The sequence below is a fragment of the Cryptomeria japonica genome, chromosome 9, assembly GCF_030272615.1.
Source record: "Cryptomeria japonica chromosome 9, Sugi_1.0, whole genome shotgun sequence".
Lineage (NCBI taxonomy): Eukaryota > Viridiplantae > Streptophyta > Pinopsida > Cupressales > Cupressaceae > Cryptomeria > Cryptomeria japonica.
Window position 1 is genome coordinate 139,043,681 of NC_081413.1, and position 16,016 is coordinate 139,059,696.

At 35.6% G+C, this 16,016-nt stretch overlaps 1 protein-coding gene across 10 annotated transcripts in view; it reads left to right on the plus strand.

Moving 5' to 3' along the window:
- Window positions 1–16,016, plus strand: part of LOC131060225 (uncharacterized) — a 332,812-nt gene that overhangs the window by 66,718 nt on the left and 250,078 nt on the right. For 4 of the 10 annotated variants that reach the window (XM_059211028.1, XM_059211030.1, XM_057993394.2 and 1 more), the window contains 5 exons: window positions 4,620–4,750; window positions 5,397–5,574; window positions 5,746–5,823; window positions 12,864–12,970; window positions 14,947–15,007. In XM_059211028.1, the coding sequence (XP_059067011.1) occupies window positions 4,620–4,750; window positions 5,397–5,574; window positions 5,746–5,823; window positions 12,864–12,970; window positions 14,947–15,007 (555 nt within the window). Of the gene's footprint in view, window positions 1–4,179; window positions 4,230–4,609; window positions 4,751–5,396; window positions 5,575–5,745; window positions 5,824–12,863; window positions 12,971–14,946; window positions 15,008–16,016 lie in introns of all 10 variants that reach the window. The other 6 variants (XM_057993388.2, XM_057993389.2, XM_057993391.2 and 3 more) reach the window with 3 other exon arrangements.

Consider the following 16,016-nt stretch of genomic DNA (forward strand, 5'->3'; position numbering starts at 1 on the left):
GCCAAAAATGATGGAGGACATTTAATCATAAAACTAATCACCCATTTCAGCTATTTGGCTCGAAATTCCTAAAAGTCGGCATTTTAATTCAGTTTGAGAGAAGTCGCAGAGTAACCAATTTGGCCGAAAATCTAATAGGCCGGAAATGAACAAAGAGTTCAAATCGCTCAAACTTGCCCATTTTCAACATTTCACAAGAAAAAGACATTTTAGAGGGCAAAGGGTTATTGTCGCATTTTCACCTTGTGGGCCGAATTTCATCATTTGAAAGGAAGACGTTAGAGTTAAACCAAGTGAGAGCGCACATTTCCCCCTTATAACCCGAATTCTAGAACAAAGTAAAAGGATGAAATGAAAATACGAGGGGGGGGGGAGGTCAATTTATTTGCTTAGGAGACTTGATTTTGACATTCACATAGGCGTATAAAGTTCATGCATTTTGGCGTGATAAGCCGAATTTTTGAAAGGTGTTTGTATGTTCACCTTAAGGGTCGAGTTTCCTCCAACAAAGTGGTAAAGTGCAAAGTCTAATTCACTTAGTCAAAATGAAAGTTTGCGTTTCGACCACAGTGGCCGATCTTTCGTCACAAGCTTTAGGGGGCATTTAAAATTTAATATTTGTTAAATTAATTTATTTAATTTTTTAAATGATTAATGTGGGTCAAAATTGATTTTTTGTAGGCATTGTTGGGAAGAACTAGGAGAAAGCCCGAAACGTCAAGAGCCTTGATCGCAAGCGAAGAGGAGTTGTGATCGCAAGCGATGCTAAGAGCGTCAACCTAAAGCTCAGATTGGAGGTTTGATCGCGATTGACACCAAGGAGCAAGGATGCAGGATCGTACCATGGAGCGCAAGATCAAAGTGATGAAACATTGGGAAGCGTGTCGCTGGAAGAACATTCAAAATGCAGCAAGTATGCATTTTTCAGAAATGCGCAGCTTGAAGAAATTCCAGAAATTCAGTTTCTAAAAAACTGAAATTGTTTAATGTAAAGCTGCCTATGGGTTCTGCCCAAGATATTTTGAAAACAAGGGGACACAGGTCAGTTATGTCCAACTACTTGATAGACCCATATTGAAGCCAAACAGTTGTAGGCAGTTCAGATAGTGGTTGAAGGGATAACTAAGAATTAAGTGGGTATGGGCAGCCTTATTTTGTGGGATAAATCAGGACCCTTGGATGCATTCCATCTTGGCCATCGGTTCGAATTGTAACAATTCTATAAAAGGTAGAGTCCTTTCTTGTGTAAAGGGTTAGAGATTTTTGTTAGACTTTAGTTAGATTTTTAGGCAGTTAGAATAGGCTAGATTGTAGAAGGTTAAATTTTAGCAGTAGCATAGAGATGTTGCAGAAATTGTTTTAATGGCAGCTGGAATCAATATAATGGACATTGATTTGGTGTTTATCATCTTAGTTTTAGTCTGTATGCATGGTTTCTTTCAGCATATTAGATAGTCTTTCTGTTTTGGGTGTGCAGGTATTTGATGGATTCAGGCTCTTACCATTGAGGATATACTGATTGTATGTTCTTATGTATGGTTAGTATGAGCCTTTAATTGTGTTTAGTTCAATTGCAGGTGTTCGTCTGAGCTGCACCAGAATTGGGTGCTTAGCCATGCATTTGCAGTCTGAAAATCTTTTAAGTCCCTTTGAAGATTGCACTGTTCTTGCAAGGTTGTGAATCATTCTGGCCAAGCAGGGATTGGTTATGTTGAATCCGTCTACCCGCATACTAGCCTTGTTAATTTTAGGTTTCCTAAACCCTTCCCTCTTGATTTTATTTAGTAGTCCGAGAATCGCAGCAGATCAGCTTGTTGCAAAACGTAAGTCCCCTTGTGCTCCCAGCAAAACACATCGACCGTTGAGTTATCCCGCAGTCAAGACCTGACATTTGGAACTTTGAGGTTGCCCCCTTTGATCAACTAAAACAACATTAGGGCTTCCTTATACAAGAGAGGATAGGATACTCGGCGAGATCATTCTATTTTGCGTTGGCCGGATAGAGTTGCAGCGATGTGACTTTAGCCACGTCAACAAATCTTATCTTTATTAGAGAAATCTTTGTAACTCTTAGCTAAGAAGACTTGCAATCCTTAGTAAATATTGAATATCTTAGTAATCATTTGGTGTTATTACTTTCCGTAATATTATTGTACTATGTTTGTGGACTCAATCAAGCCAACAAACTTGTATATGTATTTTGTGAAATATTGTATAAGACCGATATGCTTGGAATGTCATATTGTAGCATTGATTATCTATGAGTCTATGACAACATGATGTGTGTTGGAGATGTGTAATGAGCTTAGGTGTTATGAATGCGGCATTGATATCATAGAATTCATGTAAGAAAACATCTTTTTCGATTTATGTTGAATCCTTGTTGGATTCACACTTATCCCAAGTCTTTCTCAAATGACCATGTGAACTAATATGAACTTTGTTTAGGCATAGTTGTATACTTGTTGCCATTGAAAGAGAACATCATCACCAAATTTTACATCAAATTTTACGTGTGATATGAATTATACCTCAAATAGAAGCCTATTGAAAAGCTAGAGACAAAGCTCAATGTTTGAAGAAATATTTTGGGTTTAAAATAGTACTATTCTTAAATATGGAGTATATATATTAAATATTTTGATATTAAGATTATGATTTTTAAAATTATTATAGTTAACTCTAGAAAAGGAAATTTTTTCTTATCAAAATCAGATGGAATTATAACTAATCCATATACACCTATGACAGTATTAATGATAAAAGGGGGGAACACCCTAAAACATAATAAATTATTTTCCTTTGTTTATGGATCTTTGTACTATACATTTTTATTTGTTTAATCCATAATCTTCACTTTTCCAATTAATTCATATTCTCACAATCCATATATACAATGATATGAACGATACCTATAGAAATTTGATTGTAATATGTCCAAAATATTATTCCTTATCCTGAATTATCATTACATACTATCAATTTCTTGTGTTCTTGTTACTCATAAATATTAATTTGCTTTAATGTGAGGTATCTTTATCTTATAATTGTATTCTTTTATTAAGCAGTTTTAATTCCTTCTATACGAGGAGAGCGTGCAAAATCTTAGTAGAATAACCCTTATGAAATAAATAGATTACATAAATTTCTAATTTTTTATAACCATCTCAGTAAATAATTATTCTTTATGTTAAAAATTTAGCACCAAAATTATTAAAAGTTCATAATTTACCCTAAGGGTGTAAGTTATAACAATAAAATTATAAACCTCTATATAATAATATTAAGCTCTGTATAGACATTAGGTAGGTGTTGTAAAATATCTTATTTTGCTTTATGCCTTTAATAACTCATGGTTGAAAGCATTAATTAATAATTTTTCCAAGATACTCAATAGAACTCCCGACGGGTTATTAATCTCCGTTTACTTGTGAAGATAATTTGTTATTTTTTTTTAAAGATCTGAAGCTAACTACAATATATCAAATCTTTTCACTCTATAAATATTTGGTATTTGGTCTTGTGAAAAAAATAGATTTTTTATGATAATTTATTGGCATGTAACCTAAAAAAGATAAAATTAAAAAGGATTATAGCTAGCAAATAGACATATATCTACAACTAATTTTCCTTTTTTTTTTTTTTGGAATTATTTATATATTTCTAGTTAGTTTAAGAATTCACTTCTCTTTACAATCTTAATATATAATGAAATTTAATAACATCACAATGAATATTGAATTATTAAAAACTAGCAAATTGAATAATTTCATAAATATATTTATATTTTATTTTATTCAGACAACAATAAAACTAACACATTTGAGACAGTTCTTTGGAATCTCTACTCACACTCCTGCAATAATCTAGTGGATAGATCTCTTAAGCTATGGTTGCAATTTAGCAGGAACTAATTCAATAAATAGATGTATTTATGCATAATAGAACACGTGCTCAACACAAAAAGCTTGGTTAGAACAATCCTAGGTGTACTTTGTACCTTGAGTTAGACACACATTGTGTGCCCCTTCTCCAATGCCAGCATATCCACCATCTTTCATTAGTGTGTAAGTTCTCTTCTGCCCAATTCCATATATAATATTTCAAGGGGTGGTTTAAAAACCATCACTCTCCCCTAAAAAATTAATCAAATTAATTCATTTGTCTTGTTTTAGTCAGGATTCTTTGTTTTTAACTTGACAACCAATTATCTCAATACGTTTTCAAAGGTAATTTCATAAGAATTCGTTTTACCCATCTTTTAATTTTAAGGTATTTACATGTTTTGTTTTTTTCTCCCTTTTTTACGAAAGTGTCAAATTATAATAATGTTTATTCTCTTTATAATTCTGAAAGGGCCAAATAATATTTTTATCCCCTTTTAATTCCAAAATTTTGCTTACATGGAAAGAAAGTATTTTTTTCATTTGGATAAAAAATCACATAACAATTGAAAAACATTTTCTTACTGGTATTTCTATGCCACTTTTTTGTTTCCTTTTAACGTATTTTGTATTGAGATTGAATAATTGAAGTGTAACACAACTGATTATTAATCTGGATTTAATATTTGAACATCAAGGGTGGCTGATTCCTAGGGATTTTGTAGGGGTATTCAGCAACAAGCTGAGTGGCGTTACCTTGGGAGATCAAATTTTCCAGTGAACCAGTCAGCCTCTTCTAGGACAATGGTTGGCAATGATATTGGAATAACTAGTGATGTCTCTTCAGATAAAACAACACCATCAAGGTGATTATTCTGAGCTATTGTTCTAATTAGTTTAACTTGTGGTGTTTCTAGTTTCAAGTTTCTCTCATAAGTAATAATTTTCTTATAATATTACTATCCATTTGTGGTTCTTGTGAAACATATCACTCTGAAAAACGCAATATGATAGAAATTGCTTGGTTTTACAACTAGAAAACTATTGTCAACTAACTTCTGTATCATAAATATTTATGTTTAATGAGCTGGAAGGTAAATATATTCAGTTCTGAGTTTGTAGCTTGGCTTCTTTATCTGTTCATATGTTATAAAGTTACATCTGACATGAGATAGGGGTATTGAAAGGGGTGAACAACTGGGTTCTTTCAAATACATTAATTTTCCACAATGCATGAAATTATGATTAATGCTTCTGGATTTGATCCTGTTATTTTTTGCATCAATATTTCTGATCACCATCTGTGATCCATCAACTAGGTTCTTGATGGGAGCCATAAGGAATAATGTATTGAGTTATTAACATGTGCATTCATCCAGGCAACCATATTAGGCTATTTGGTGGATAAATCAGGCCATTTTACAACATGGTTATATTTTATTATCAATGTCATTGAGCTTCCTGAAACTGAACTAATTGCTATTGGATTTTCTTTGCAATTCTTTGCTTCAGAGAAGAACTCCTAAGCATAGTACGTAAGCACTCTATGAATTTGGGACAATCTGAATCTGATGAGACAGTTGTGGATATGCGGTTTTGGCGTGAAATGTTTGATATGTTTTTTATTCGTGGTATGAGTGCATCAAAATCTCGCCAAGATGATGATATAATCTTCTTTGTGCGCTATACAGTATGTCCTGTACTAATATCCCTTTCTTCTACATGACTTGGAAATACATTATAATCTTTTTGTTTTACTAGTTAAATTGCCCTTGACATAAATTATCCTTTTGGTTGGATTGTATTAAATTAGTTTTTCCTAAATAATAATGTAACTTAACTTAGGTGGCTTGTTTGTCAGAGCTTGCATCATGAACACGGATCATACAATAATATACAAAGGAGCCCACCATACTTTGTGCGCAGGTGGAGTCCAGAGGTACATTATTATCATTTTCAAGACATTTTATGTTAACCATTATGAAATGTCCTATGCATATTTATATGTAGAATCTGTGATCTTTGAGTAGAAGGTTATGTAATACCATAATGCCTAGGAGTGTATTATAATGAACCATTAACACACCCATACAAGAGAGTGATATACTAAACAATTTCAAATTTTCTTGTCTAATATTTCACAATAACGAGGGACTGTTTCGTGATATTATAAGTAGTTCCAACTAAAGTGTAGAACTTAATGTAATATGATCAAAACTAGATTTGGGAACGTGACTGGAGATGGTGAATTGTCCATTTATAAAGTTTAAATTTCACTTGAAATTGGGGTTATGATGCATTACAAGTAGTACGGAAGTCACAATAAATTTGGATTTTAAATTATTTTGCATTATAATTTAATGCACTTTCTCTTTGGAGAGAGGTTTAAGAAAAATATGGTTTTTATCCTTGGGATGAACCTTTATTTGTGTCATGCTTATTTATGTTATTGGACAATTGACATGAGCTTGCATATTTGTTTTGGAATTTTTGCTTATTTGCAATGTTAAGTTTAATTATTTAATCTTGTAGTGTAGTTCAACCATTCTGTTTTACTTTAGTGCTATGATTATTGTATTTTGAATTTTTGACTGATTAGCACCTTATTTTGGATTGATTGGTTAAAATATCCTATTATTTGAAAATTATGTGTTTCTCTGTATGTATCAAGTGCAGAACTAGCCATATCATGGCTTTGGCATACCAAATTTTGAGATGTGTACTAATCATAATTGGTGCCAAAGTATAACCTTGAACTTATTTTACCTAGTATTATAGAATTGAAATTAATTTGTAATTTTCTGCTAATGTTCATAAATGGCCATATTGGATTAATGGATCACAACAGTGAATGTGATTACAATATGAAATGTGCTATGGTAAGAACCTTGCAACCTTAAAAGTAACTAAAATATAAAGAACTATAATAACATAAACATGTGAATATGATGAGGGTTGTAAACCTAAGTGTTTAAAACCTGAATCTTATTATCTATGTACAAATACAAATATGCATATGACACAAAAATTCCATAAAGAAGCACAAAGCTACCAAAGATGAAAGCTGAGGATGAAGACAAAGGATTCGGAATGAAGATCCCATGCTCATTTCCAATCCAAACATCTTCTTTATCTGCCAATCTTTTCTCTATCTCTCCCAGTGCTTCGATCGACTTCTCTAACCTATGACTCTCTTTGTTTCTCCTTCTTTGCTTCAGATTTGCACATTCTCCATGTGTACTGCCTTCTTTCTTCTGCAACTCAGGATTTCTTTTGCCACAAGACTTCATCCGGTTTGTCACCTGTCCATCAGACTCATCTGTCAGATCCTTCTGCCAACTTATGTCACCTTCCGGTATAACCTCTGCAACTGGTTCTATCAAATCTTTCTTCAAAACCTCTAGCATAACCTCTGCAACAGGTTCTATCAGATCCTTCTTCAAAACCTCCGGTATAATCTGCATCCGGTTCTTTCAAACCTTTCGGTATGACCTCTACCAGCGGTTTCCTGCAACTTTTCTCAGGACTCAGCCTCTTCACCTCCTTCTCTTTCTCCTTCAAAGAAATCAATGTGAACTTCTGCCCATCTTTTTCAATAGTAACTAGGTTTCTTCTACAGTCATGATAGCCTCGGTAAGATAAGTGATTGAATGAGAGATAAATGAAGTCTCTCATTCAATCATCTATCTCATCTATAGACTATGATAAGACTTTAGTCATCATTCCTTCGTCTGATAAATATAATTACTCTTCGATATATCATTTTCGATCTATATTATAGTATGCATGATATACAATCTAGTTGTGATCGTATCCCTCGATTCTTATATATAACCTTGCTAATAATCAGGTTCTTAACTAATGCATGGAATACCGATTGTTATCGGGTTTATTATTAACTGCATATATACCGATTGTTATCGAGTTTATTAATAACTGCATACATATCGATTGGTATCGGTTTTACTTATGCACACCGGTTAGTATCGGTTAAACTTGTTAGTTATATGCACACCGATTGGTATAGGTTAAATGCGATTATGTTTGAAGAGGTGCGATCAAGTAATATCTTGATCGGTCATGTCTAATAGACATGATAGGTCAAGGTATTGCTTGATCCTCCTTATTGGCATATATATATCAACCGGTGATTATGAGAAGAACAATGAAATTCATAAATGCTCTTTCTCCATCTGCAAGATACCAGATAATAATCAGATTTATTATATAAGAAATAACATATACTTGGGAGAAGGAAAATATAACATTGAATATAACTTGCATCTTGAATTGAAAATTGAATAACATTTACATCTTCTGCAACTCAGGATTTCTTTTGCCACAAGACTTCATCCGGTTTGTCACCATGAGCTCTCTGTCGATCGGCTCCATCTATCCATCAGACTCATCTGTCAGATTCTTCTGCCAACTTATGTCACCTTTCGGTATAACCTCGGCAATTGGTTCTATCAGATCTTTCTTCAAAACCTCTGGTATAACCTTTGCAACGGGTTCTATCAGATCCTTCTTCAAAACCTCCGGTATAATCTCTGCATCCGGTTCTTTCAAACCTTTCGGTATGACCTTTGCCACCGGTTTCTTGCAACTTTTCTCAGGACTCAGTTTCTTCACCTCCTTCTCTTTCTCCTTCAAAGAAATCAATGCGAACTTCTACCCATCTTTTTCAATAGTAACTAGGTTTCTTCTACAGTCATAAATAGCTCCTCTATCATACTGCCAAGGTTTTCCCAACAAGACATGACAAATATTCATGGACACTATCACATAAAACTTCATCTCGGAAAGGCCCAATATTAAAAGTCACCCAACATTGCTCCTTTATCTCTACCTTCTGATCATCTTGTAACCAACTCAGCTCATAAGGACAAGGATGCTCAAGCCTCTTCAACCCAAGCTTCTCAACCATCTCCTCAGATACTAAATTAGCAATACTTCCACTGTCTACAATGACCTTGCAGCACTTACCACCTGATTTGCATACAGTCTGGAAAAGACTCTTCCTCTGAGTAGATCCGATATCCTTTCTTCTGAACATAAGGGATTCTCCTTGCTCCGGTGCACAATTAGATCCGGTACCATCCGGTTCTTCACTTGCCACACAACTTCTTGCCATTCCTTGCTTACATTCATAGGATCTATGTCCGGTTTCTCCACACTTGAAACATTTGCCAAGAAATTCTCTACCGGTACTGTTGCTACCTTTCCTTGGTGTCTTCTGTTCCGATTCTTTACTCCACTTAGGTTTTGCCTCTTCTTCAACCGGTTTCTTCATACTATCATTCATCTTGAATTTCTCCTTTACCTTATTCGGTTGTCTTCTTCTCATCTTCTCCTCAGCCTTCAAAGCATACTGGTAAGCTTCTTCAACTGTTGAAATCTTCAACATACTCATCTCATCTTGAATGTTAAAAGAAAGACCATTGATGTACCTCGCCACCTTTTCTCTGTCCATCTCTCTATGTCCAAATTTGATTACCTCCTTGTAGAATTCCTTCACAGTCATGTTTCTTTGTTTCGGGTTCTGCAACTTCTTGAACAACTCTAGTTCATAGTCTCTCGGTATGAACTTTGCCTTAAACCTTGCAACCATCTGTCTCCACTGGGTGATCTTCAATTCACCATTCTCCACTCTGTCTTTTTGCAACTCTTTCCACCACAAGGCAGCATGCCCTTTCAACTTAGTTTGTGCCAACCAGACTCTCTGCGGGTCCTTGACATCCTCAAACTCAAAGTAGTCCTCCAACTCTCCGATCCAATCGATTAGATCCTTCGGGTTTAGCTTTCTAGAAAAGTTAGAAACCCCAGCTTTATGCACTTTACTTGCTTGCGCCACTGCTCCTAGGAATCTTTCCTCTCTCTCATCTTTCGGTCCTTCAGCTTCCTCAAGCTCTTCAGTGACTTCCTCATACTCATCCTCAGAGTCAGGGTTTCTTCGCAAACCAGAGAAAGCATTCTGGATTTCATTCCTCACTTCATTCTTGAAGTCTTCCATCATCTGCTCTACTCTCCAGGGGTTTGTTCTCCTCAGCGACATCTCTCCTTCCACTTCGGTGAATTGCCTCAACTCTGCGATCTGACTACCGGTTTCAATTGCCTCCCCTCGGCGATCAATTGAACACCCACGCAGCCTGCCTCCAATCGACAATCTGTCCACCTCAAGAATGCCTCAATGCTCGCAAACGGTTCTTCCACCAGCCGGTCCATAACCAACTCTGATACCAATTGATGCAGCCATAACCGGTAAAAATACTCAAAAGACTCAACCGGCTTATGCAGCAAGAGAGACACAACGAAAGCAGTAAGAAAACATAAAAAATTCATATAAACAGTTCATATTCAAGTCATAGAACTTCCGACAATCATCCGGTAATCATCAAATTATCACAAAGAACATCCCGTAATTAACCGGTTACATGCAGGCTTCAAGCCAAAAACAACCCAACCGGTTCTCCAAAGATCAATCAGATCACAACACGCGAATCTCAATCCTTATTGTCAGTTCTACTTCTTCTGCCCCCTACAAATGATTACATAACATCATATTTATACCCACCGGAACATATCCTGGTCGGCCTCAAAAGATTACATTCACATATGCAGGAAAATGAAACGTGTAAGTAGGTCGGCCCTAAGATTTAAGAAATCTTTCCGGAAAATAGCAACCAAGTGATGTGGATCAGCAGGAAGGTCGGCCACATGCCAAGGAACATCGGACAAGACCCAAGATGGATCCACATGCCAAGAATCGCTCCGGTAATGAAGGAAAACCAACCGGCAAGCACAAGAACTGCCCCGGGAACCCAAAAACAGCCAACCGGAAGCGATAACTGACCGGAGAAGAACCCAAATGAACTAGAAATCTGGAATCAACCACATGAAACCGCCAAGAGACTGCAAACAAGATCTGCCACGAAGAACAAGCAAATACTGGTACATACAGGTAAGAAAACTGAAAGTGCACAAAGAACTAAACAAGAAAGGAAAATGTTTTTGGTTGATGCAAGATTGCTCATCGATCGGGGATGCTCTTGCATCACCATGCTAGGGAGTCATTGATGGTTTCATCTTTATTGTTCTATGTTTTTGATTCCCACACTTGAGTAATTGATGCAGGAGCACCGGTGTATTTCTTATCGGTTTGAGCAGTGGAATTGCTTGGAGATCGTGGCATTTCTTCATGTTTGAGAGTTTAGCGTTGTGGATTTGGATTTATTCCCTTGAGTTCGTTGTCTTTATCGTGTTCGAGATTCATGGCATTTGGATTTGATTCCGGTGAGATATCGATTCCGGTATTGAGCCGGTTGATGTGTTCTTACCGGTTACTCTTGCAGTGTGTTGAGCGAAGTTGAATCGGGTTGCGGTTGATTTTCGAGACTTGCGGATCGTTGAGTTGTGTTTCTTGTGCCTTGTCCGATGTTCTCGGAGAACCGCGTGATGTTTTGTGCATTGGAAGATGTTCTTAGTGATTTGAGTCGACATGTTACCGTTAGCACGTTTCATTATGAACTGGTTGGTCTTTGGGCCAACTTGATCAAGTTGTTATTATTTGTAGATGGTATAAATAGAAGTTTTGCGAATCATTTGAGAGGACAAAAGACAGAAGGTAGAAGATAGAAGTTCGAGATCGAGCGAAGATGTAGAACCGGCGAGATTCTGGTCCGGTGGACTGAAGCCACATGGGCTGATGTCCGGATTAGGGTTGAACCGATAGATTGTTTCCGGAGGCCGATTTGATGTGTAGATGATCTGCGGATCTTATATTTGTGTTGTAAGCATTGTTTGTATCCTGGACTGTGATCCAGCATGTGGCATATGTAATTCTTCAAATTGTTATAAGAATTGTTCATACTGTTTACTGGTTGTGTATTCTGTGATGTTATCGGTTGTTCTTTCTGCTTTATCTGGTTTGTGTTACTGGTTACCAGTACATCTTGCATGGTGTTTGTGTTAGGCTGCAAGGATGGGATGTCCTTTACTGGATCTGCCTACCTTGACTGCATCAGTAATGGAGCCTTTGGTTACTTTTAGGGACTCATTTAGGATCATATTTGGGGAGTGATTCGTGCTTTTATGTTCTGAAATGAAAGTTTTTTGAGTAATTATACTGTACGCTTTATTTAGTTATTTTAAGTTTGAGCGAAAAGCTAAGTTATTTGTCTTGTCATACTTAGCCTGAGAATATTCAGCTTTGAGGTTTTCATATTCTAAGAGCATATACAAGGCCAAGGAGTGTGAACCAGGTTCCTTGGAAGTGGTAATGACATCTTTTGGATATTAGAAAGGAGAACTAGAAAGGTATTATGTTTTCATGTTGAGTCTGATTTCATTGCACATAATTCAAGTCCAACTGATTGTTTTAACTATGTTATATGTTTATATATTTGTGTTTATGTGAGATAATCTGTGTTTGTGGGTAATTTGCTTTTACTCGTTACTAATGGCTCTTTGTAAGTACATGCCTTTCATAATATGATATAATACTTGGTATTGTTTCTGCCTTCGGGACAATGGGAAACATTTATGTATATTTTTCATTTCTCATAGCCTGTGAAGTTTTTCATTGATGTTTCTCTGTTTAATTTTCTTAGTTTCTACAATTTTGATAAGTTGGTCCAAAGGGTTTCCTTTAAAGTGTAAATAATTTCTTTTCCCCCAGGTATGCCTTTATTATTAAAATATGATCTTTGGTCAAATATTCTGCTTTCATTCTAATAGCAAAACTTTGTGTTTATAATGTTAATTTATTTTCTGCTGTTAAGATCTTTATTTATTATTTGCTTTTAAGAGTTATATTTGGCACGTCTTTTCCATTCTTTAAAATACTACGTAAAGATATGAAAAAGAGGATCTTTTGTGTATGTCTGAATCACAGCCTTTTGAGGATGCAGAAACTGTTTCTTACTTAAATTGCATTTTTTTCATAGCATTAGAAGTATAATAACAGCCTGTGTTTGACAGCTTGATAAAGTGGTTGGAGAAAATGAATTGGAAGTTGACTGGCACCGCTCATTTTACCTTAATTTAATTGCTCACACCTCGTTCAAAGTTACCGTTGCAATCTGCAGGTTGGTTTCTCTATTCTTTTCATATTGTTATCCATTGGTGCATTTTTTAGAAATGAATAAATCATCAATCAAATTTGTTACAGTTGACAAACATAAGGGAGGCTAAAATTTAAGGCTTAGCGCAATAAGCAAATGTCTATATTCTTGTGAAAAATAATTATTAGTCTTTCGACATGCAAAACCAGATGATTTTTGAAAACATTAAATGCATCCCATTGTAGGCAAGAATTCTCACCTTGGGAAGCCATCCAATTCCTTTTCCAAAAGGTGGAAATCATCATCGATCTTACTTTATGTCAGAGATTCCTGCAACATTCTTTGATTATTCCGATATTACCTGTTATAGTTATGCATCCACTATATTTCTTTTCTATGATTATTAATTTATATTGCCGAGGTAGGTGGCCGCAGATCATGTTGCAGGAGATCAGTTATTGCAAGCTTTTTCTCCTAAAATAGACAGATTATGATTATTCATGCATCAACTATTTGTGGGAAAATAGTTATGACGAAGATTTTGCTCGTTGATAGATGGTGAACTTACAGAAGTAGGGTTTTGCACTTTCCCAGTCAGCATGGACTAGCAGGCAGTGGAAGATGGGTCAGATGAAGTGTTCATAGGTAATAGAAAATAACAAGTTGCTGCTCCTTGCCAGACAAATCAAGAAAGCTCTACACCAAAAGTGATATTGTATCCCCTGTTTGTCCCCAAAAATCTTAAAAATTCAGAAACGTTTCAGAAATATGTTGCAGGAATAGGAAATGCCGTGGGGACATTTAGCCATCCCTGAGGCAGCTGGGGATGTCTGAGAAGACCCTTGAGAGTCCCAGGGATGGCTAGATGTTCTTGATGGCAAGGAAATTTTTTATAATGTCTTTAAAAACAGTTTCCTTCATGACATTAAAAAAGGACTTTTAAAATTCCTTAATGACATTAAAAAATAGTGTTAACTGTTATGTAACTTATACCATTAGCTATGAATTTAAATCATGATATCTTTATTGCCATTTTACTGCTGTTGCTGCTGTCTGTCATGGTTAATTTTATTTCTGTTATACTGCTGTCATGATATATTTATTACCGTTATACTGTTCTCACTGTCTTAAAGTTGATGCATTGCCATGTTACTCAATATGAGAAGTTAAAATGATAAAAAATCGACTCTCTCTCTCTCTCTCTCTCTCTCTCTGTATATATATATATATATATATATATATTCTGCCATATCCTCACCTTTTCCAGAAAATGGCCTCCGGACTGCCATCTCCCAAAAGTGGCCTCTGGTCTGCCGTCTCCCAAAAATAGCCTCATGTCTGCCATCCCCATCCCCAAAATGCTGTGGAACATAGCTATTATCAGCATTGAATTTTAAATCAGCCAATCTTCCATTCCACAATTTCTTTAATAGTTCCTCATTGTTCCCTTTATTAAAAGCATATTTTAATTAACTGAAAGAAGTCACAATTTTAAATTATATTTGATTATTTATATGGAGTCCGTTTTTTTGTTAATTGTTTAACAAGTCTGATAAAAAATTCTTGGTTGCATGTCTTTATGAACAATATATTGCACATGTTTAGTCATGTATATGACTTGACCAGTCGTGGTTATACTTCTAGGCACATTTAAAAAAGTCACTAAACATTATCAATTTTCTTTCTTTTGGAAATTGAATTTAGCTTTTTGCTTTAAAATAATTCATTTAAACTATGATATGCAAAGGCTTGAAACTTGCAATTGCAAAAGCAATATCCAGCCTTGATATGCATAAAATTTGTCTATTGCAATCCATGCACCCCTCTTGAGTTGTTTTTTATGCATTGTCGAATTGCTATTATCATTAATGATTGAGGATAATCTTATTGAGATTTGTAAATTTTAATTTTCTAGTGCTCTGAGTTAAAAACAATTTTTATTATTTGATAGAAGTTACTTTTTAGGAATAGAGTTCATTGTCTTGCTTTCCGTTTTGTAGTATTCAGGCCCTAGAGAGTTATCAAAAAACACCAGCAGCAGCACTAACACCCATTTACAAGGTATGTTGTTGAAGTTATATGATGTTTTGTGTTGTTGCTGATCTTTCTATCTTTACAAATTTGATTTGCTCATTGTAAAAGCATTTTTATTACTTTTAATGGATTTTAATTCTACTTGAGAAATTCTGCATAATATAATTCATTTAAAATATTAAATTAGACATACTATGTGTGAATATTTTGGCTTTAAGTAACAATTATGTTCACTACAGGGTTGCAGCTACTAACATGAAAAATCCTTATGCCTATGTTTGCTAAAGATATTGGAATTCTGTTTATAAGATGCTTTCATAGCCGGGTATTTGGACCAAGTGCAGCCCACTAAATACTTATGATATGTTAGCCTTATAATGGGGGAATCACAGAAAAGGAGATAAGTTGAGAATTACAAGGGTTGCTCTCAAAACATAATAAGGTAAGAGTACAAGGTATATGAACATTGTGAATACAGGGAAGTATGGATTTCAAGGGAAATCCATGTCCAGTTTGGATTTTGAGTGGGGAAAACCATGGGTAGTCAGGAATATGAGGGGAAAAGCACCTCTAGCATGGAATTTTGACCTTTTAACCCTTAGAATATGGATTTTCATCCGGAAAATGACACCTGTCTCCTACGTGTCATCTTTGTCGGCATCAACCTCTGCTAAGTCTTTTGTGTCGGTCCAGACAAGATCACTGACCAACCACACAACTGGGTTCATCTACCGGTTCTTAGTTGACCGGTTATACCCTAACCGGTTTGCCTTGAAATCTGCACTTTGCTGATCTGCCGATGGAACACCCCTACCGGTCATCACACTGGCAGGCCACTTCATGCACATCTTCATCAGATGGGAGCCTTTCACTCCTGCATTTTGTCAGCTTTACCAGTGGACATACTTATTGGTAACCACCTTGATGACACCATGTCATCAATCTTCAACGGTCTCCATCTTCAATCCGGTTGTGCTCTCTCTCTGCAACTGCTTCAACTTTGCCTTCTTCATCAATAGACCGGTTCTCCTATCAA